The sequence below is a fragment of the Panthera uncia genome, chromosome B1, assembly GCF_023721935.1.
Source record: "Panthera uncia isolate 11264 chromosome B1, Puncia_PCG_1.0, whole genome shotgun sequence".
In the NCBI taxonomy this organism is placed as follows: Eukaryota; Metazoa; Chordata; class Mammalia; order Carnivora; family Felidae; genus Panthera; species Panthera uncia.
This window is the reverse complement of record NC_064811.1, coordinates 150781287-150803023: the sequence shown is the minus strand read 5'-3', so window position 1 is coordinate 150803023 and position 21737 is coordinate 150781287. Positions and strand designations below refer to the sequence as shown.

General features: G+C 37.2%; 1 protein-coding gene across 1 annotated transcript in view; it reads left to right on the top strand.

Moving 5' to 3' along the window:
* Positions 1-21737, top strand: part of MSRA (methionine sulfoxide reductase A) — a 450198-nt gene that overhangs the window by 212575 nt on the left and 215886 nt on the right. Inside the window, exon 3 of the mRNA XM_049631400.1 lies at positions 11283-11402. Coding sequence (XP_049487357.1) covers positions 11283-11402 — 120 coding nt within the window. The remainder of the gene's footprint in view (positions 1-11282; positions 11403-21737) is intronic.

The window sequence follows — 21737 nt, the reverse complement described above, 5'->3', positions numbered from 1 at the left end:
CCTGGTGGATGCTGTGGAGGTCTGACTACCTATTCATGCAGCTTATGCCCTGTTGTCCTGCTAGTGTATGATTCCAGATGTGTAACTCCTATCCTATGATGGATTGTTGTTGTACTCTATTGACCTTATGATTTGGTAGGTCTGACAGGGCTTAGATTTTGATGGACTGTTCCAGCCACATGGTTTCTTGGTGTCCCATAGCTGGCTGTTTTTGATAAGCATCACTAGTACCCAGGTCATGGTGTTGAAATCCCTTTCCTCATTTAAAGAAATCAGGCTTCTTAGAGAAATGGCTGATGGCAGATATGGGGTAAGAAATGTACAAGATGAGCCTGGAACATCCTGTCATACCAGATAGCAAGAAAGCAATAGAAGACTATGGAGGATGTTTCAAAGGAACTCCCAATTTGAACTTCAAAGGAACTTCAAAACAATTTGAAGATAATTTTTCTTGCCAAAGATATGTCAAGTGGAGTTTACGTGAAAGGAGTGATGAAAATGGTGAAACACGGCAAATATGTTTAAATAAATGATACAAATATATTATTAAAAAAATTGGTCAACCTTGGAATGGAGAAGTTCATCATCTTAAAGACTGCTAAATAAATGGACATAATTAAATACTTAGTTTCCCTTTCTTTTATGAACTATATCACTGAGTAACAGAGTAGTTGAGAAAAAGTATTCTCCCTCTCTCTCTCTCTCTCTCTCTATATATATATACATATATATATGTATATATATATGTATATATATATTCTCATTATAAAGACATTTCAACTAATAAATGTAAAAGAAGTGATAGAATTAGAAGGTCACCATTTCACAATTAACATATCTGCTAAGCATTGAGTATCAATGGATGTTAACATCACTAAATGAGAGACAACTAGACATTATGTGCTTCATGATCAAAGAACATAGAAACCAGTCTGTAAAGGCTAGAAGAGGTAAGTGCTTCTTCAAATGCACAGACACCAATGCAAGGCTATGTGAATTTTGAAGAATCAGGCAAATATGAGACCACCAAAGGAAGCTAATAAAGTTCTGACTGCAAATGGAGATCTATAATTTGCCTGACAAAGAATTCAAGATAATTATCATAAAGAAATTGAATGAAATTCAAGAGAACGTTCATTAAAAAACTAAATGAAATCGGGAAAAAATGCATGAACAAAATAAGTTTAATAAAGAAAGAAAACCATAAAAGAGAATTAAGCAGAAATCTTGGAGCTGGAGAATACAATGACAGAACTGGGAAATTCAGCAGAGAGCTAAATGACCAATTTGTTCATGGATAAGAAAAATCAGCAAACTCAAAGACAGATCATTTGGAATTAGCCATCTAGAGGAACAAAAAGCAAAAAGAGAGGGATGTAGAAAACCTCTGTGAACTATGGACAGCCTCAAGTGAATGAACATTTGTATCATGGTAGTCCCAGAAGGAGAAGACAGAGAGAAAGGGGCAGAAAGATTATTTAAAGAAATAATTGCTGAAAACTTCCCAAATCTTGGGAAAGATAGGGACATCCTAGTACAGGAAGCTCAAAGAACTGCAAGCAGGATCAACCCAAAGAAGATTAATCTGAGCCACATTATAATTAAAATGTTGAAATTCAAAGACAAGGAGAGAATCTTGAAAGTAGCAAGAGAAAAAATGACTCATCACACACAAGGGAAGCCCCATTAGGCAATTAGTGGATTCTTTTGCAGAAGCCTTGCAGACCAGTAGGCAGTGGGATGATATATTCAAAGTGCTGGAAAAAACCCAGAAACCTGTCAACCAAGAATACTATACCGATCAATACTGCCTTTCGGAAATGAAGAAGAAATAAAGGCATTCCCAGACAAACAAAAGCTGAAGGAGTTCATTACCATTAGACTTGCCTTGCAAGAAATTCTAAGGGGAGTTCTTTATGTTGCAATGAAAGAATACTAAATAACAACATGAAAACATATAAAAGTATAAAACTGACTGGTAAAGGTAACTATGTAGTCAAATGCAGAATAATCTAATACTGAAATGTAGGTGTGTAAATAACTTTAACTCTGGTATATAAATTAAAAAACAATAATAAAAATATAGCTATAATAATTTATTAACAGGTACACAATATAAAAAGTGTGACATCAATAAAATGTGAACATAAAATATGAGGGGAGGAGAAATAAAGTGCAGAGTTTTTGTAAGTAATGTAAAGTAAGTTATAATCAGCTTAAGATATTTTGTGTAAGCCTCATGATAACCACAAAGAAAAAAAAAACGTATAGTGGATACACGAAAGATAAAAAGAAATGTATTATAATATACCACTACAAAATACAAATAAGGAAGACAGTAAGGGAAAAGAATAAAGGAATTTAAAAAAAAATAGCAAACAATGAACAAAATGGCATCAGTAAGTCTTTACCTATTAATAATAATTACTTTAAATATAAATAAACTGAATTCTTTATTCAAAAGACCTAAAGTGGTTGAATGGAGAAGAACACAAGATCCAACAATATGCTGCTTTTAAGAGACTCACTTTAGCTTTAAGTACACACATAGGTAGAAAGTGAAGGGATAGAGAGAGATATACCATGTAGATGGTAACCAACAGATAGTAGGAGTGGCTATACTTATATCAGATAAAATAGTCTTTCATTCAGAATTGATCACAAGAGACAAAGAGGGTCACTAAATGTTGATAAAGAGACTAATTCATCAAGAGGATATAACAATTATAAATACACATATAGCCAACATTGGAGCACATAAACATTTAAAGCAAATAACAACAACCAAAAGGAGAAATAAACAGTAATACAATAATAGTATGAAACTTCAGTGCTTCTCTTTAAACATTGGATAGATCACCCAGACAACAGGTGAATAAGTAAACAGCAGATCTGAATAACACTCTAAACCAAATGTACCTGACAGACATAGAACATTACATCCAACAGCTTCAAAATACACATTCTTTGCAAGTGTACATGGAACATCCTCCAGGATAGGTCAAATGTTGGACCACAAAACAACCTTAACAAATTTGAGAAAATTGAAATCATATCTGATATATTTTCTAAAAATAATAGTATGAAAATAGAAATAAGTAACAGGAGGAAAATTGAAAAATTAAAAAAATATATATGGAATTTAAACTACAGACTCCTGAGTTAAAGAAGGAATCAAAAGGGAAATCAAAAGTATTTTGAGACAAATTAAAATGAAAACACACATACCCAAACTTACAGGATGCAGCAAAAACAGTTCTAAGAGAGAAGTTTATAGAGATAAATATCTCAAATAAACAACCTTACTTTACACCTGAAGCATTTAGAAAAAGAACAGACTAAGCTCAAAGTTAGCAGAAGGAAGGAAATAATAGGAATCAGAGCAGAAATGAATGGAATGGAAACTAGAAAGATAATAGGAGAAAAATAAATGAGACTAAAAGTTGTGTTTTTTTAAAGATAAATAAAATTGCCAAACGTTTAGCTAGGGTAATGAAGAAAAAAGAGAGGGATCAAATAAAGCTATAAATGAAAGAGGGGACATTACAATTGATACCACAGAAATACAAAGGATCATAAGAAACTACTATGAAAAATTGTATGGCAACAAATCAGATAACCTAGAAGAAATGCATAAATTCCTAAAAACATACAGCGTCCCAAGACTGAATCATGAAAAAGTAGACAATCTGAACAAATCAATATGACTAAGGAGATTGCGGCAGTAATAAAAAATTTTCCAACAAGAAAAGTCCAGGATCAGATGGCTTCACTGGTGAATTCTACCAAACATTAAAGAAGAGTAATGCTGATCCTTCTCAAATTCTCCCAAAAAATTAAAGAAGGAACACTCGAAAACTCATTTAATAAAGATAGCATTACCCTGATACCAAAGCCAGGTAAAGATGCTATAAGAAAACTAGAGGCCAGCATCTCTGAAGAATATAAATGCAAACATTTTCAACAAAATATTAGCAAGCAAAACTCAATAGCACATAAAAGGATCATACACTGTGATCAAGTGGGACTTATTCCTGGTATGCAAGGATGGTTCAACATATGTAAAGCAATAAATGTGATATATCACATATATGGCATGAAGGATAAAAATCATATGACTCAAAGATGCAGAAAAACGGTTTGCCAAAATTCAACACCCTTTCATGACAAGAGCTCTCAACATATTTGAGAAGTTATAGCGGGAACATACCTCAACATAATAAAGACCATACATGACAGACCCATAGTTAACATTGTACTCAGTGGTGCAAAAGCTGAAAGTTTTTCTGCTCAGATCAGAAATAAGACAAGAGTGCTCACTCAAAAGTCCTATTTAACATAGTACTGGAAGTTTTAGCCAGAATAATTAGGCAAGGAAAAGAAATAAAAGGCATCCAATCAGAAAGGAAGAAGTAAAATTTTCTCTGTCTACAGACCACATTATTTTATATGGAAAAAACTCTAAAATCTTCACCAAAACAACCTGTTAGAACTAATCAGTGAATTCAGTAAAGTTTCAGTATATAAAATCAACATACAAAAATCAGTTGCCTTTCTATACACTAACAATGAAATATCTGAAAGAGAAATAAAGAAAATCCCACTCACAATGACATCAAAACCAATAAAATGCTTAGGAGTAAATTTATGTGAGGTAGTGGAATAATCTGTGCACTAAAAACTATAAGATATTGATGAAAGAAATTGAAGAAGACAGAAATGGGAGATATTCCATGTTCATAAATTGGAAGAATTAATATTGTTAAGATATTTATACTCCATAAAGCAATCTATATATTTACAAACCTAGTATCAAAGTTCCAATGGCATTTTTCACAGAAATAGAAAAACAATTTTAAAATTTGAATGGAACCACAAAGGACCCCAGATAGCAATTCTGAGAAAGAAGAACAAAGCTCTAGGCATCACATTTTATGATTTCAAGTTATACTACAAAGCTATAGTAATCAAAACCGTAGGGGACTGCCATAAAAACAGACACATAGACCAATGGAATAGAGTAGAAGGCCCAGAAATAAGCTCACACATATGTGGTTAACTAATAATTGAAAATCAAGCCAAGAATACCCTATGGGGAAAAGTTAGCCTTTTAAATAAATGATGTTGAGAAAATTGGATATTCACATGTTGAAGAATGAATCTGGACCCCTATCTTAACCATTCACAGACACACAAAAATAACTTGAAATGAATTGAAGATTTCAGCGTAAGACCTGAAATAATAAAACTTTTAGAAGAAAGCTTACAGGAAAAACTCCTGGACATTGGTATTGGCAATAATATTTCAGATACCAAAAACACAAACAACAAAAGCAAAATCAAGTAAGTGGGATTACATCAAAATATGAAGTTTCTGCACAGCCATAGAAACAATCAGCACAATAAAGAGGCAATGGAATGGAGAAAATATTCACAAACCATGTATCAGATAAGAGGTTAATATCCAAAATATATGAAGAACTCATACAACTCAATATCAAAAAAAAATAATTTGAAAATGGCAGAGGACCTGAATAGACATTTTTCCAAAGAAGGCATGCAAATGGCCAACAGGTACATGAAAAGACACTCAGAATCACTAATGACCAGAGAAATGCAAATCAAAACTGCATTAAGTATCACCTCACACCTGTGGGAATGGTGGTTACCAAAAAGACATAAAGTCACAGGTGCTGGCTAGGGCGAGGAATAAAGGGGACGCCAGTGTGCTGTTGATAGGAATGTAAATTGGCACAGCCATTATGGAAAACAATGTGGAAGTTCCTCTAAAATTAAAAATGGAACTAGCATGTGATCAAGTGTACTACTTCTGGGTATATATCTGAAGAAAATGAAATGACTATCTTGAAGAGATATCTACACCCCCATGTTCATTCCAACATTATTCATAGTAACCAAGACATTGGAAACAACCTAAGTGTTCTTTGACAGATTAAAGAAAATGTGGTATGTATACAGTGAAATAATATTCAGCCATAAAAAGAAGGAAATCCTGACATTTGTAACAACATGGACAGACATTGAGGGCATTATGCTAAGTGAAATAAGCCAGACCAAGAAAGTCAAATACTGTATAATCTCACTAATTTTGGAATCTTAAAAAAAAAAAAAAGCCAACCAAATTTGTAGGAATGGAGAGTAGAATGGTAGTTTCTGGGGGTTGGGAGGGGTGGGGGAAATGGACAGATATTGGTCAAAGGGTACAAACTTCTGATTATAAGATGAATGGGTTCTGGAGATCTAATATTTATTATAATTACTATAGTTAATAATACTGTATACCTGAAGGTTGCTAATAGATCTTACATATTCTTACTACAAAAAATAAATTGTAATTATGTGAAGTGATGGTTGTGTTAACTAACTTTATTGCTGTAGTTATTCATAATATGTATGTATGTATGCCAAATCATGTTGCATACCTTAAACTTACACAATGTCATAGGCCAATTATATCTCAATAAAACTGGGGAAAAAATTTAAAGTTATATAAAAAGGAACATAGTACCACCAGTAGTTTTGTCAAAAGGATGACATCTGAGCCTGATCATGGTTCTTGATCCAGCTGCAAATTTTCAGGAAATACTGAGGATAGAGGAACAGGTTGAATTGCACTATGAGAATGCAGTTGGCAAGATGTACATTGTGGGAAGCTCTGCAGGTCAGTGACCCTTGTTTTCTTCATGGATAAATTAGAAGGAAAGAAAGGAGAGGGCACATGTTGATTAGAAGAACTTAAGGATGTATCAAATTTTTTAAATATGAGCACCACCAAACTATAGAATTGGGATGGATACCTTGAGTGATAAAAATATTAAAGAAACACAAGGAAGTGAATATTGTAAAAGTCAGATAGCAGTTACTTTTAGAGGGAGGAAGGGAGTTGTGATTGGGTTGTGACATGAGGAAGGATATCTGAGGGCGATGGCAAACTTCTATTACTTGACCTGGGTGGTGGTTACAAGGATGCTTGCCTAATAATGCATTGAGATATGTATCTGTTCTGTGTGGTTTTTCTCTACCTATGTTTTCCTTTATAATAAAAAGTTAAAGTATAAAATATCTTAAAGAATATAGTATGTATTCTGTCTTTTTTGTTATTTATGTTTTTTGCTAGATTATGTTTACTAAAGTTAGTCTAGTAATGTGTTACTAGATTGTGTTTACTGAATTCTGAGAAATTCTGCCATACACTTGTTTTCTTTAAGTGCATGCACACACACACACACACACACACACACACACTCAAAACCAAATAATTGAATGCTTAGGTTATACTGGAAGCCACCAGAAAATATCTGATTGCTTCAAGGAGGAGTTTTATTCTTATAATAACCCTTATTCTAAGCTAAGTACCTCTCCAGAAATTTTGACATTGATTACACACCAGGCCCCTGAGGCATTCTTTAAGCCACACATGACCACCCCCTGCAGGCCTTTGCCCAGCTGGAGTTGGGTCATCCTCCCTCTAGCAGGGGGCCTCTTCTTGATCCCTATTAAACATCAAAAGGAGGTTAAATAACTTGCCACAAAGATTTTGTTTGGTTTGACCAAGATCCATTTTAAGTGTTATAAATCTATAAAGCATGAGGATATAGGGAAGATATAGGGTCTGGGCCATCAGTATGAGACTATAGACAATGGTCAGGTTAGGCTGATTGCTAAAATGGCCCATCATTTACATTGTACAGAAAATACCGAAAGCTTGAAGTACCCTTTTGTACCATTAATGTTAGCCATTGTGCATGAAAGAAGTATTTTATTCAGTGAACTTAGCAGATTTCTGAACTTCAGGGTCTAGAGTGCCTTCAGCGTATCACACTACTCAACTCCTGGGTGTGTTTGGGCTCAGTAATGCTTCCCAGCTTACTTTTTATTTATCCTCCAGAGGTTCACTGTCATCATTCCTGTGATGGTTAATTTTATGTGTCAATTTGACATGGCTAAGGGATGCCCAGGTGACTGTTTCTGGATGTGTCTGTGAGGATGTTTCTGGAAGAGATCAGCATTTGAATTGGTAGATTGAGGAAAGAAGGTCACCCTCACCAGTGGGGTCATCATCCAATCTGTCAAGGGCCCAGATAGAGTAAAATGCTAGAGGAAGAGTGAACTTACTTGATCTTTGAGCTGGGACATCCATCTTCCCCCGCCCTCCTACTTCATTGTTCCTGATTATCTGGCCTTCAGACTTTGGACTGGGACTTACATCATTGAGCCTCTTGGTTCTCAGACCTTTGGGTTTCAACTGGGATTATGGTACCAACTTTCCTGGGTCTCTGGCTTGCAGACTACGCATCATGGACTCCTCAGCCTCCACAATTGCAGGAGCTAATCCTCATAATAAATGTCTCTCACTCTCCCTTTCTGTATATCCTATTGGTTCTGTTTCTCTGGAAAATCTTGACTAATATAATTCCTTCATCCCAGAAATGCAACGAATAAAATTAATAGTGAATTCTTGTTCCAGAGATTTGAGGATAGTCAATTTTTCAGTAAATATTTCACTATATTCTCTAGCAGCAAACAACTTGCAAACAGGGAAGATGGTCTAGCAGTTATAACTCAAACAATGCATATGGTTATGTTTTTCTTTGAATTTTTTCTTTTTTAAAAATGTGTATACATTTTTCATTTTTAAAATAATATGAATCTATTACATAAAAACTTGAAAAATGAAAAAATTTCCTGTATTCTCCTATAAAACAATCATGGTTATAACTTTATATGTTTCTTTCTAGTCTATTTTGGTATGGATGTTTTTTTCATAGTTGTAATAAGAACGTGCATATATGTATGTTTTTTTCCTTTTAAATTTAGCCTTCATTATAATGTAATCATATACATATTTCCATGTTGTATTGTTATCACAACAGTAATTTTTTACTGCATTAATTTTTATCATTTGGCTCTATCATATTGTTTAACTGTTAATCTATTCTTAGTGTATTTCCCCTCACATTGGAGCAAATATATTTTTGTATAATGTATAGCATTATGCACAATGTGTTTTGGTTATTACTGCTCTGAATTTTTTAAAGTAGATTATTAACAAATGTCAAAAATTTCAGTAGACTTCCATTTAATTTTTCTTTCAGCTCTGTCATCAAGTCTAACAAATCCAGTGATTGTAGGAGTAGGAGGCATATATTAATTTGCCAACTGTTAGTCTACCCAAGATCTTAATTATATATGACTTAATAAAGCCATATAAAACTTGAGCGAGGCAGTAATCTTGTTTACATCTAGATATTGGTCACAGAATAGTAGTTGTGGATGGTTTAGAAACTTCTGGTAGAAAATTAGGGTTCTTTATTTGAAGCCCAGGGAGATGTAAAGCAACATTTTGGAAGTGTGTAAATATGTGCATTCTTGGGAGATTGGTCTTCGTTTTTACCATATGTTCAAAGGAATCCAATAACTAGTGATATGAGCACAGTGTTTGCTAGTTGAATAGAATACTATTTTTTTGTGAGTTTCTTTGTATATTTGTCATCTCTTTTTTCTGCCTTTCCCCTTCTCTCTCTTTCTTCATTCATTGTATTTAGTAATAGAACTCAGAAAAATATTCCCTTTCGTGAGCACTGATTTATCACAGGAAAGTTTATAGTGACTTAAATATTTTTGAAGAAACTGAACACATGTGTAAAATTGTTAATTGAAAACTGCATCAGTCTGTGTTGATTTTGCTAAGTTTTCCTACTGAAGTCGGTAAGTTAGAGTTACCTTTATTTTTTTGTTTGTTTGTTTTGAGAGAGAGAGAGAAAGAGAGTGCGTGTGCACATGCACACATGTGCATTAGGGGGTGGGGTGGGGAGGGACAGAGAGTGAGCGAGAAAGAGAGAGAATCCCAAGCAGGCTGCACACTGTCAGCACAGGGCCCCACACCGGGCTGGAATGCACAAACCATGAGATCATGATCTGAGCCAAAATTAAGAGTTGGACGCTTAAGTGACTGAGCCACCCAGGTGCCCCAGAGTTACCTGTCTTTGCTAGAATTTTTTAAAAAAACATAACCATAACATAACTCAGTCAGTAAAGCATCAGACTCTTGATTTCAGCTCAGGTCATGATCTCATGGTTTCGTGAGTTCGAGCCCCGAGTTGGGCTCTGTGCTGACAGCTCAGAGCCTGGAGCCTGCTTGGGATTCTGTGTCTCCTTCTCTCTTGTGCTCACTCTCTCTCTCTCTCTTTCTCTCTCTTTCAAAATAATGTAATAAACTTAAAAAAATAAAAATAAAAAAGCATAACTAGGATGCTGATCATTAAATAAATTTATGCTATTAATATAGGTTATTATGTTTTGGGAAGTCCAAAATGAATTGAGTGTTGAAATCATTCATCAAATGCAGTTATCTTTTTACTCAGTTATTTGGAAAGGTATGCTTTACTAACTTCATTAAAATTTGAGGCTTCGTAAGTTTTTGCACAACTAAAGCAAATAGGCATTCTATGCAAATAACCTTAAATAAAATTATTTTTAGACGTTAAAAATTCTTCTTAATTAATTTTTTTATTCTTGACTTCTAACATGTTTCATTTTTAATTTGAGTATAGTTGACACACATGGTACAATAGTTTTAGGTGTTCAGCATAGCAGTTCAGCAAGTTTAGACGTTATGCTGTGTTCACCACAAGCACAGCTGCCATCTGTTCTGAAACACTGCTGTTACAATATCGTTGACTATATTCCTTATGCTGCACCCTTTATTCCTATGACTTATTCATGACATAACTGAGAGCCTGTATCTCCTACTCCCCTTCATCCATTTTGCCCAACCCCCTTCCCTCTCCCCCTCTGGCAACCATCAGTTTTCTGTATTTATAGATCTGATTCTATTTTTTGTTGTTTGTTCATTTGTTGTCGTTGTTATTAGTTTTTTGATTCCACTTATGAGTGAAATCACATGGTATTAGTCTTTCTGACTTATTTCACTTAACATAATACCCTCTAGGTACATTCATTTTGTCTCAAATGGTAAGATCTCATCCTTTTTTGTGGTTGCATAATATTCCTGTGTGTGTGTGTGTGTGTGTGTGTGTGTGTGTGTGTGTGTGTGTACCACATCTTCCTTATTCATTGTCAATAGGTAGATACTTAGGTTGCTTCCATGAAGCTTTCCTTCTTTAAAAGATAACATCTGAGTTATTTTTGATTACCAAATGACATGAACAACTTCTGTTTTCTAGGATAACAGAGTTTCTAATATGAAATTACTAGTTGTTTTTGACAAAGGACTAATCAGTATCTTATGTTTTTCTTAGGAATGGGCTGTTTCTGGGGAGCTGAGAGGAAATTCTGGACTATAAAAGGAGTATATTCAACTCAAGTTGGTTATGCTGGAGGCTACACTTCCAATCCTACTTATAAAGAAGTTTGTTCAGGTACGAAGAATTTTTTCCAACTTCTATTATAAGGAGCAAGAAAGGGCTTGTCTCTTCTGGCAGGTGACAGGATCTTTAAAATGCAAATATGACTTTTTTGTGTTTCCTCAGTCTTTTCTTTCCCATTTCTATAAATATGTTTGTTGGCCTCTCACTTTATATTTAAGAAGATAATAGATTTCTTATGGAATGTATCGTTTGGCTATTGTTGCATAATAATCACCATAAAAATTCTAAAGCAATCATTTATCAGCTTATGATTATGTGGGTCAGCAATTTTAGCTGGGCTAATCTTGGTGGTTCTTCTGCTGGTCTTGTCTGAATTCACTCATGTGACTCCAGTCAACTGGTGGGCTGCCTGGGGACTAATTGGTCTAGGATGGCTTCACTGATAGGTCTGCATTTGTTGCTGGCTGTTGTTTTTTGTTGGCTGGGGTAATGGGAATGATGGACCATGTCTTCAGCACATTGGCTCCGGGCAAATTCACATGGCGGGTACAGAGATTCCCAGGAGCAGCAAGAGAGGATAAGCCCCATTCTGTTAGCACCTTTTAAGTGTCTGTTAATATCACATTTACTGTTTCCATTGGCCAAAGCAAGTCACATGTTCTAGCCTAGAGAAAATGTGGGAGGGATCCCCTAAAGGCAGGACTGCAATAGTTTATTACATGGGACAGACATATCACACACCATAATTGTTTGTCTGTGGGTAGGACATTAAAATTTAGGCTATAATGAAGGGATAGCAAACTGGCTTATAAGCTGCCTACTGCCAGTTTGTGTAAATAAAGTCTTATAGAAATACAGCCACACCCATTTATTTATATATTATGTGTCAGTGTTTTCATGGCACAATGGCAGAGTTGAGTGGATATGACAGAGATGGTATGGCGAAAAGCCTAAAATATTTATGATCTAGCCCTTGTCAGAAAACTATTTGGCTACCAGGATAGGCAGATGCCCCATGGCAAATTCTAGCTCAAGTACCAGGTAACCATTCTGGATTTGGTTTTTGTTCTGGCCTTCAAGGATTTCCTTTACTTCTCTGCCAGCTCAGTTAGTATTTATTTATTTATTTTGAGGGTGTGGGGCAGGGTGGGAGGAGCAGAGAGAGAGGGAGAGAATCTCATGCAGGCTTTGCACTGTCAGCACAGAGCTGGATGCAGGGCTTGAACTCATGAACTGTGAGGTCATGACCCAAGCTGAAATCAAGAGTAAGACACTTAGCCAATGGAGCCACCCAGGAGCCCTATCAGGTAGCATTTAAAGCATAGTTTTTTTCTTTTAAACACTTTTTCTCATTTTTCAAAAACAAATGGTATATGTTTAAGGAGTATGACATAATGTTTTGCTATACATAGTGAAATGATTACTAATAGTCAAGCTAATTAACATTAGCTTAACTAATGTTCATCTCATTATCATCTCCAATATTTCCCTGTTTCCTTCTACTCTTGTCCTGGTAACCACCTTTTTATTCTCTGCTTCTATGAATTTTTTTTTTATTTACATTCCACATACAAGTGAGAACATGCAGTATACATTTTTTTTCTGTGTCTGGATTAATTTCACCTAGCATACTTTCTTTCAGTTTCATCCATGTTGTTGCAAATGGCAGAATTTCCTTCTTGTGTAAGGCTGAATAATATTCCGTTGTCTATATGCCATGATATCTTTATCCATTCTTCTGCTGATGGACACTTAGTTTCCAAACTGTGGCTATCATGAATAATGCTGAGGTGAACGTGGGGAATAGCTCTCTTTGAGTTCCTGATTTCATTTCACTAGGATATACAGCCAAAAGAGAGATGGCTAGATCATTTGATAGTTTTATCTTTAATTTTTTGAGGAACATCCACACTGTAAAACACATTTTTTTGAAAAGAATATTTCATTCAATATTTTAAGAGTTCTTGATAGGGAACATTTATTATCTAGATGTGTAGTATAGATAATATTGATAAAAATTGGATTTTAAAAATACATAAATAGTTTTATCTTTTAAAAATAAAGGGTTGAATTGGTGTAATTTGGGGAGGGCCCTCTCAACTCTCCAAGGGTACTGTGGATGCAGGTCAGGGAGGAGTTGGAGTACGGGAGTTTGTTCAACAATGAGCATGTTGGTTTGTTTGCTACAATATTAATTCTGATTTGGAAATGAAATTTGAGCTGTGCAATATTGAAAATATCATGAAAACATGCATTTTCTTGCTTTACTTGCCTTTACAGAAGAATTGAAATATATTCATTAGTGTTGAGAATGTGGAAGATCGAACCAATACTTTCATGGTTCATCCAGTTTTTTTCCTTGCATCTGTTTCAAAATTAAACAAATGCTTATGCAGAGCTATAAATAGATTCAGACGAACCCTGGAGACTGCCCAGGTGTATCCTCTTAAGTCTCAGGAATGGAAATGAAGAGATTCCTTCCCATGATTGCAGACATGACTTAATAACCTAAGAGAAAAGGTTGCTAAGAAAACCTCCAAATATCTACTGCTTATGCTATTATTCTCCACCAGCAAAATGTTAATAATCAATTAGAATACTGTGGTTGCTTGTTTGCTCAGACTTGGTCCCATTCAACTCTTTATGTTAATAAGAAAAGCATTCTAATTGCCCTTTGTTGAACTCCTACTATGTGCCACTGTAATAAGCACTTTTTGCATTTTTCCTTTCATCTAATCTTCAATAGAATTCCATGAAATGTCTCAGTTTCTGTCTTTTATAGAGGGAGTGTTGAGGCTCAGAGAGGAAAAGTAACTTTCCCAAGGCCATGTATAGCAGGAATTCCAAGCTCATCAGCTCTCAGCTCTAAGTTTGTGCCACTGACCAAGGTGTCAGTCACCCACTTGTCATATCCCAGTGATTCTCCATTCATTCATTCATACTTTCCTCCACCAAGTCACACAGTCTCTTCATGTCAACCCTTCTGCTATACTTTTGAAAAATTGGTGTGCTTTTTAATGATTACAGTAAAGAAAATACCAAGCAAAAATTTTTTTTGTCTTTCTGATGTTTAGAATGACAAAGAACAAAACTCTTTTAAGATACAGTTCATGCAAACAGCTGGTATCTTAGAGTCTTATACAGAAGCCACGGAGGTTGGTAAAGAACTCTATTTGATATGAACACTACCTGCTAAGTTAGTGGTGGCATTGGGAAACATGGTTGTCATGGAAACTTGTTCCTGATTGGGAAAAGATGGTTATGGGGTCTCATCCAGACACAGAAAGAGATGATTTCTTTCCCTGGGCTTTTTTTTTTTTCGTCCTGATCATGAAAGGAAAAACAAAAAGAGAGAAACTGTGATAGAAAGAACCCTCTGGCACAGAAGTAGTAGAGCCTTCAGATCCCTGAAAATAGCAGGGAAGGAGAACAAACAAGGTCCTCAGCTAAAGTAATTATGGCAACCAGCTAATTAAAGATTTTTGACCGAGGAAAGGATGGGGGAGACAGAAAGCAGGTTATACCGGCAGGGCTTCCCTGCTGAAGCCTTGGGTCCTCAAAGCCTTATTGAAGGAGTCAGCCCTGGAGGGGTCTGACTTGCAAGGAAGAAAAACTAAGGCTCCACTAAGATGCATAATAATTGCTGAGGTTTCATATGAGAGAAACACTAGTCTGTGCTCCAATATTTGGATTTATTTCAAAATGGCTTACTCTTGTGTTTGTAATTAAGTTTGTAAAATTTTGGTCACAACAAAAAGTCTTTTGTAAACATACTCATTCATTCATTCATTCATTCATTCAAGAAATGAAGCCCAAGGACCTGGACTGTCTGCCAAATTCCTTCTCTCATATAGCAAGTACACTTGAGCCTAATATACCATTTGGTTTCTTGGGGCAGGTGCTAGAATTAGAGGGGTAGCACTTGGAGTGGGTGTGGGAGGCAATTTTCAAAATCCAAAAGAGGTAGAGCTAGCCATTGTAGCTCTATCACTTCCCCTCCCCCCAGCCCAACACATGACTAATGACAGAGCTTCCACATCACTGTCTTGGCACACAGATTGGTGACCACAAGCCATGGAACCAGAAACATTGGCTGAAGTTTGTCATGACCACATGCTGGTGGGTAGGCACTGCCTCAGGGGATGAGTGAACAAGCTAGGGTGTGTGTGAGTGTAAAAGCTGGTGTGTATCCAGGTAGGATGCATATTAATGTTGGAATGGTATTTCTTTGAAGCTATTGATGCCCCTGTGATTCTGAAACCCGAGCTTTAGGCACATAGAAAAGCTGTATGACTTCTAGTAACAACCAGGAAAAGAGGTGATCCCATGGTGACACATGAATAGAGTTGACTCTGACCTGTCAGTAGAACATTCATTGATGGCTCACTAATAGGTATGTTACATGCCGGGTGATCTGTGTGATACTTGAGCCTGACATCTATACAAGATACAAGGGACAGCAATTCCTCAAGGCAATAAAGTTGCCCTTTGGGTATAAAGTATAAAATAAGCCTGCAATGCCTCAGAGTGGAGGCAGGAAGTCACTTAGAAGAGAGCTTGACTTCCTGGTCTGTAGGACCTCTAAGTAACCCAATGGAATGCTGTGCCCTATGTAAAAAGGATAAAAAAGAGGGCCTCTGCAGGGAGGCTGTTCAGCCAGGCCAGCCTGGGAAAGGGGAAGTCCAGCGGGCACCCTCCAGGTTGTTCTGTAAGGTTTGGCTGCTGGACAGACTCCCAGAGCCTGATACCTGAGGCTTTTAAGTTTTATCAGTAACTCCTCTTATTCTGATCCACACTCTGTAGAAACTTCTCATCTTTTGTCCTCCTGTGGAGATTATTTACAGAAAGAAAATGCAATGAGACCAGGTTGGTCAGCCAGACAGTCCTAATTCTCATTTCAAATTCAATTAAATGCCATTCTAAGATGTATATCTCAGTTTATTGTGAGTTTAGTCTACACAGGTCATTCTCTCCATATCACATTAACCTTGGGTTAAATTAAATGATAAAAATGAAGTTTTGGCCTTCAAAGCTGAGAGAAGGCAAACCACAGTGATTTTCCAAAGGCTGTGACTGCCTCCTTGCATTTCCTTGGAGATTCCTGTCCCTCCCATGTGTCCCTAATTTCAATTAAACCTGTTTTAAAAGTGACCTTTCTCCTGGAGCAGGTATTTAAACTTCCCTTCCTTGGATTCATCAATTAGCACTGAACCCAGAGCCACGGGCTAAGAAACTTGCATCTCCTATAGCTGTTCCAGGACTGAATTCTGAGCCCTTGGAGAGCTGCCCACCACCAGCTCCTGCACTGGGAACCCCAGTCATAGCTTGGATATGAGGTGGCATTGTTCATGACCGCTGCTCAGCCACTATTTCTTGTGGTGTTTCAGATCTGTTTCTAATAGTGTGCTGAGAAGTAATCTAAGTCCTAGTGGCCACCATTCTAATCCTAAAATGACTTCCAAGGAGTTATTCATTCATTTGGTGTTCCTTAAAAGCTCAGTATATGCCTAGTACTAGAGAACCCATAGAAACCTAGAATGGCATAACCACGAGGAGCCTAGATTTCATGTAGCCTTTCTTGAATGAATTAAATAGTACCTGTCTTCCAGAATTCTTTCTCTGAAGTCAAATGGAGGCTTGATCTTTCACATTTGTTTTAAAGTGTTGTGCTGACCCTGGATTTCTCTTTACACACACATGCATGTGTGTGTGTGCATGCGCGCGCGCGCACACACACACACACACACACACACACACACACCAACTCCCCCAAACATTTGTTATGCAAACCGACTGATTAACTGGCATGCTGTTGCTTTACTACATTGATTTTAGAAGTAATTGAGCTATTCAGATTCCTGAATACCCTGATAGAGAATTATTCTTACATTTCATAATAATGACTACACAGATGAAAATATGAAAAGACATTCTGCAATGGGTAAGCATTCTGGGTTAATTTCAGTGCATTAGCCTAATACACAAATAACCCCATTTCTGGCTAGAAAACCCAGGATGTTCATTCACTGGGTAATATCTTTTCGTATTTTGCTTACAGATGTTCAGAACAATTCCATGTTTATTAGTCTATTCAAAAGCTTTTAGAAATCTGCACAGCCAAGTAGCACCAAAACCAGAAGCATGAAAGGGGCTGCATAACTTTTTCTCAGAAGTGACATTTACACAATCACCACTCAGAAGCTGAGGCCCAGATACTTTCTTTCAGTGGAACACTCCAGTGGATTTTCAGGCATCATGTCCAAATGCAGTCCTGAGCCGGAGCCTAGTCTTGGAGGAACAGAGTGTGGGAGTCCTCATTTTACCTTCCAGTGGTGTTGGTGTTCAGGCAATTTTGCTTCCTGGACTGTTTCCTCTCTTGTAAAATGGAGGCAGTGCTATTTTAGGAAGCCAGTATTGTTGTGGTGAGGTTCTTATTTGAAATTAAAATTATTTCAAATTGGAAATGTTCTAGAAAACTGAGGATAACATATGCTTTCTACCACTCTAGCTCTTGGGCATTACACATCAAAGTGAAGGGGCACCAGAGTGGCTCAGTTGATTAAACATCTGACTTCGGCTCAGGTCATGATCTCATGGTTCGTGGGTTTGAGCCACGTGTCGGGCTCTGTGTTGACAGCTCAGAGCCTGGAGCCTGCTTCAGATTCTGTGTCTCCCTCTTTCTCTGCCCCTCCCCGCCTCAAAAATAAGTGAAAACATTAAAAAAAAAATCAAAGTGAAGGATCATGAAGCATCGCTTGATAGTGGACTGGGGTCCGCCCACAGAATGTGCACATGACATAACAATGGAAGCCGTTTGCTCCTTTTCCTCTTCTGTGTTCGTTGTAGGTCATAGCCACCCCCTCTCCAAATGCAGATCCTTGTTTCCTTGAGCTGGAGAGCTCTAACAAAGCAATGAATAATTTCCTCATTAATATAAAGCAACTCAGTATACTTTTTTAGTTTGACTTAATTTCTGAAGTGTTTGGGTGGATGTACATGTCTATGTATCTTGCATGAGATTAATGATCCCATTTTTCTTTGAAGTAGTGATGAGTTCTGTTATTAGCAGATTTTACCAAGCAATGTAAAACTCTTTCTAAATTCCTTGCAGACTACATTAAATCTCTTTTTAGTGTGTAGTAAGTCTTATTGTACTCATTTCAATGTCAGTCAAGGTAAATTACTAAGTTATTGGCATATCCCTAAAAATTCAAGAATTCCGGTGTTCAGTTCTTGCTATAAGCGATTTGATCACTTTTTGTTCCTCAGATGTCAGACATAAAATTGACCTTGAACTTGTAACAGGCAGGATGAAGATGCTTGTCTGTCTCAAACCACCTGGCAGAAACCAAGCCCCAAGGTCAGGGGTCCTGTGACTCAGAGTTATAATTCCTGGAACCTAATATAGCCCCTCCATCTAACCCATCCACAGAGCTGTTCAAGACAGATTAGTTCGGTGAATGGACCCACTGCCTGAACGGACAAAGTATAGGTCATGAGAAAACTACCATTTTTATTTATTTTCTAAGCCTCGATCACTAGAAAAGACAAGTGTGGCTTCTTGACAAGAAGGGCTACCCCTCTGAAATGCTGACATCAGTTCTGAGGCATAGGTCATGGGGGGCATTTCAGGCCTGTAAGAGACCATCTTCTAGTCCTGTGGCTTTCAAAGTGGGTGACCATAGAACACTTGGGCTCCAGGAAGGTGCTTCAGGGGTTCCACCAATAATGAAGAATTTTCTAACTAAATAACAACGACTTAAGCTGCTCAGAGAACTCATTTACCCTTTTAGTTATATGTTGCAGTCTTGACTAATGTTTTATTGCTTTAAAAAGTTTTTGAGAATTTTTGAAAACAACTGAGACTACTTTGTCAGGTAAGGAAACTGAGGCCAAGAAAAAATGACTGGGGAGATAGATTTGAGAAGGGTTGAAAATTTGTCTTGCCAGGTCACTGTGTTGCTGGAATCCTAAAAGGAAGTTGAAATCTGTGTCCATTATGTTTTTTTTAAGTGAGAATGGGGATCAAGGATTCAGAATGGAGGCAGCTTTTCAGTTTGAAATGTTGAGATTTCAAGATATCAGTATTTTGTCAACTAGATCCTGGTTATCTTTTTAGTTAGGCTGGAATTCTTTTTTTTTTTTTTTTTTTCTAAAAACTGAGTACTGGGATTTTCTAGTAGACCATTCTAATGTCTGCTAGATGTGCTAAGTGCTGACTGCTACAGCCAGGAGCAGAGCTGAGGGTGTGACAGTGGAGCCTGCCGGAGCCTCTCTTGTTAACCACTGCGTTGGTACCTTGTTTCCCCTAGACCTACAAATGAGAAAAGAAATCATTCAACAAGAGGACATTGTGGACTCACTCTCTTTCCAAGCTTCTACAAATTTGGTTTCCAGCATGGGCTGGGACCTGCAGGGTCTGCAGCGTTAGGACACGGAATCTGCAAATTGATTTGTCCACTGAGCGTGGCCTCATGACCTGAATAATCACCTCGCTCATGTCTACTTCCACTTTTCAATCTGTAAGGGAGCTGACACTGTGATAAATAAAATCTACATTCATCCAGCATTACTGACCTCAGAACAGCTCTTTGTCATCAGAGATGCTCTTCATCCCTGGATTCTAAAATAAGAGTGACTATCCTGGGAGCTCTCATGCAGAATCTTGACCAATCACTTGGTCTCTCATGCTGATATGGGATCACCATGCTAAAGGGTTGTCCTAAGTTCCCAATGGGAAATGAAATACACACAGGTACACTTTGCTAGAGACATTTTGAGCTTGACAGAATACTTCAATCCAGCATTAGACATCACAGAAGATAGGTATTTTCTATAGATCAAAGGATTGCTAGCTGCAAACACCAACAGATGAGGCAACACAAGACCTCTGTGCTCACATGGTCAACGAAGTGTTGGTGCCTTTCCTTCATGTTGGATTTATTGGCCAAAGATCCCGGTCGTGTCAGTGTCTATTCTTTGTCATTTAAGGGAAGGGGTAGTGAATACATTTTGATGGTTTATGGATCCTCTGAAGACTACAGCATGTTCCATATATTCTTCGTATGACCTTTATATTTTCATGTTCTCTAGCTTATTTCGCTGTTCAATCCATCTTTCCCCTTGAGCAGCTTAAATCACTGCTGGGAACAGGTGTGGTGGTCAAAGGTCAACAGACCGACAGACTTTAAGTAGTTAAATGTGTCAGTATTTCAGCATATCTGATAGTAAAATTCTCATAGACTCTTCACATGGAAAATAAATTAAATGAAAAGGAACAATAATAAAAACATTCTTTACATTCACCCAGCAGTAGAAATAGGTTATTCTTTCATTGTTTCAGGATTATATTCTCAAAGATTTAGGAGGGAGATTAAGAGGAATTTGCCATAGCAAGCAGTTCTTAAAACATAATTGCAAAAGCAATTGATGAATGTGCCTACACTGATATTTTCAAATCACATAAAATGGAGGCATAATGTAATATGAGAAAATAACCTTATAGGGGGTTGAGGTTCTCTAGGAATTTTATGTGATACTCTGGGTCTTAATCACTTCATAATGATGGACAATTTTTAGAGCCTTCAAATGAGCTTTCTTTTTTTTTTTCCCTAAGTTACATTAAAAATAAATATCTGGGTCAATTACTGCCCCATCTGCCAGTTACAATTTAAACAAGAGGGACCCATATGAAAACACGGTCACCCATCCTGTGAGCTACTGGTCTAGTAGGAACAGAGCAGCTTCAGAAGAGGTCACTGCTGTTTTTCGACGCGGACACCTCTGATTCGCCCAGGCCTCATCGGCATGTGACTCAGCTACAAACCACTGAGTCCCTTCAGCTGTGAACTAGGCTTTGCTTAATAAATCCTGGCCTCCGATGATAGTATTGCAGTCTATCAGGGAGCACTGAGGGACCAAAGTGATCTCAGCGCCTTTACTCTTTGCAAATGGGAGCTAGTGTGGTTTCTGTGTGGCGGAAGCTTTATCAGGAGGACTGCTTACCCACAGTGGGGCGGAACCCTGTTATGTGTCGCTGTCCCCTTCCTCTTCTTTTCGGTGATTTCCTCTTCCCCTCCTCCTCCCCTTCCCTTTCTTTCTCCTTCTTTCCTCCAGTTACGGATACCTTGCCTTTATACTCCAGTACTATTATTATTACAATAGTCCTAAAAAAAATCACAAGTAGTGACTTACACAGTGCCCATCTTAGGTTTAGAACCGTTTGTAACTTAATATTGTCCACAGGTGTTCTAGTAGCTCATATTAATCACTAAATTTATAAAATCTACAAAACATTTTCCTGGGATGATCTTTGTCATGGGCCTATGAAACAGTTGCATTGTCGCTCCCACTTACAACAATGCCAAGCACTCAGAAACAGTGAGT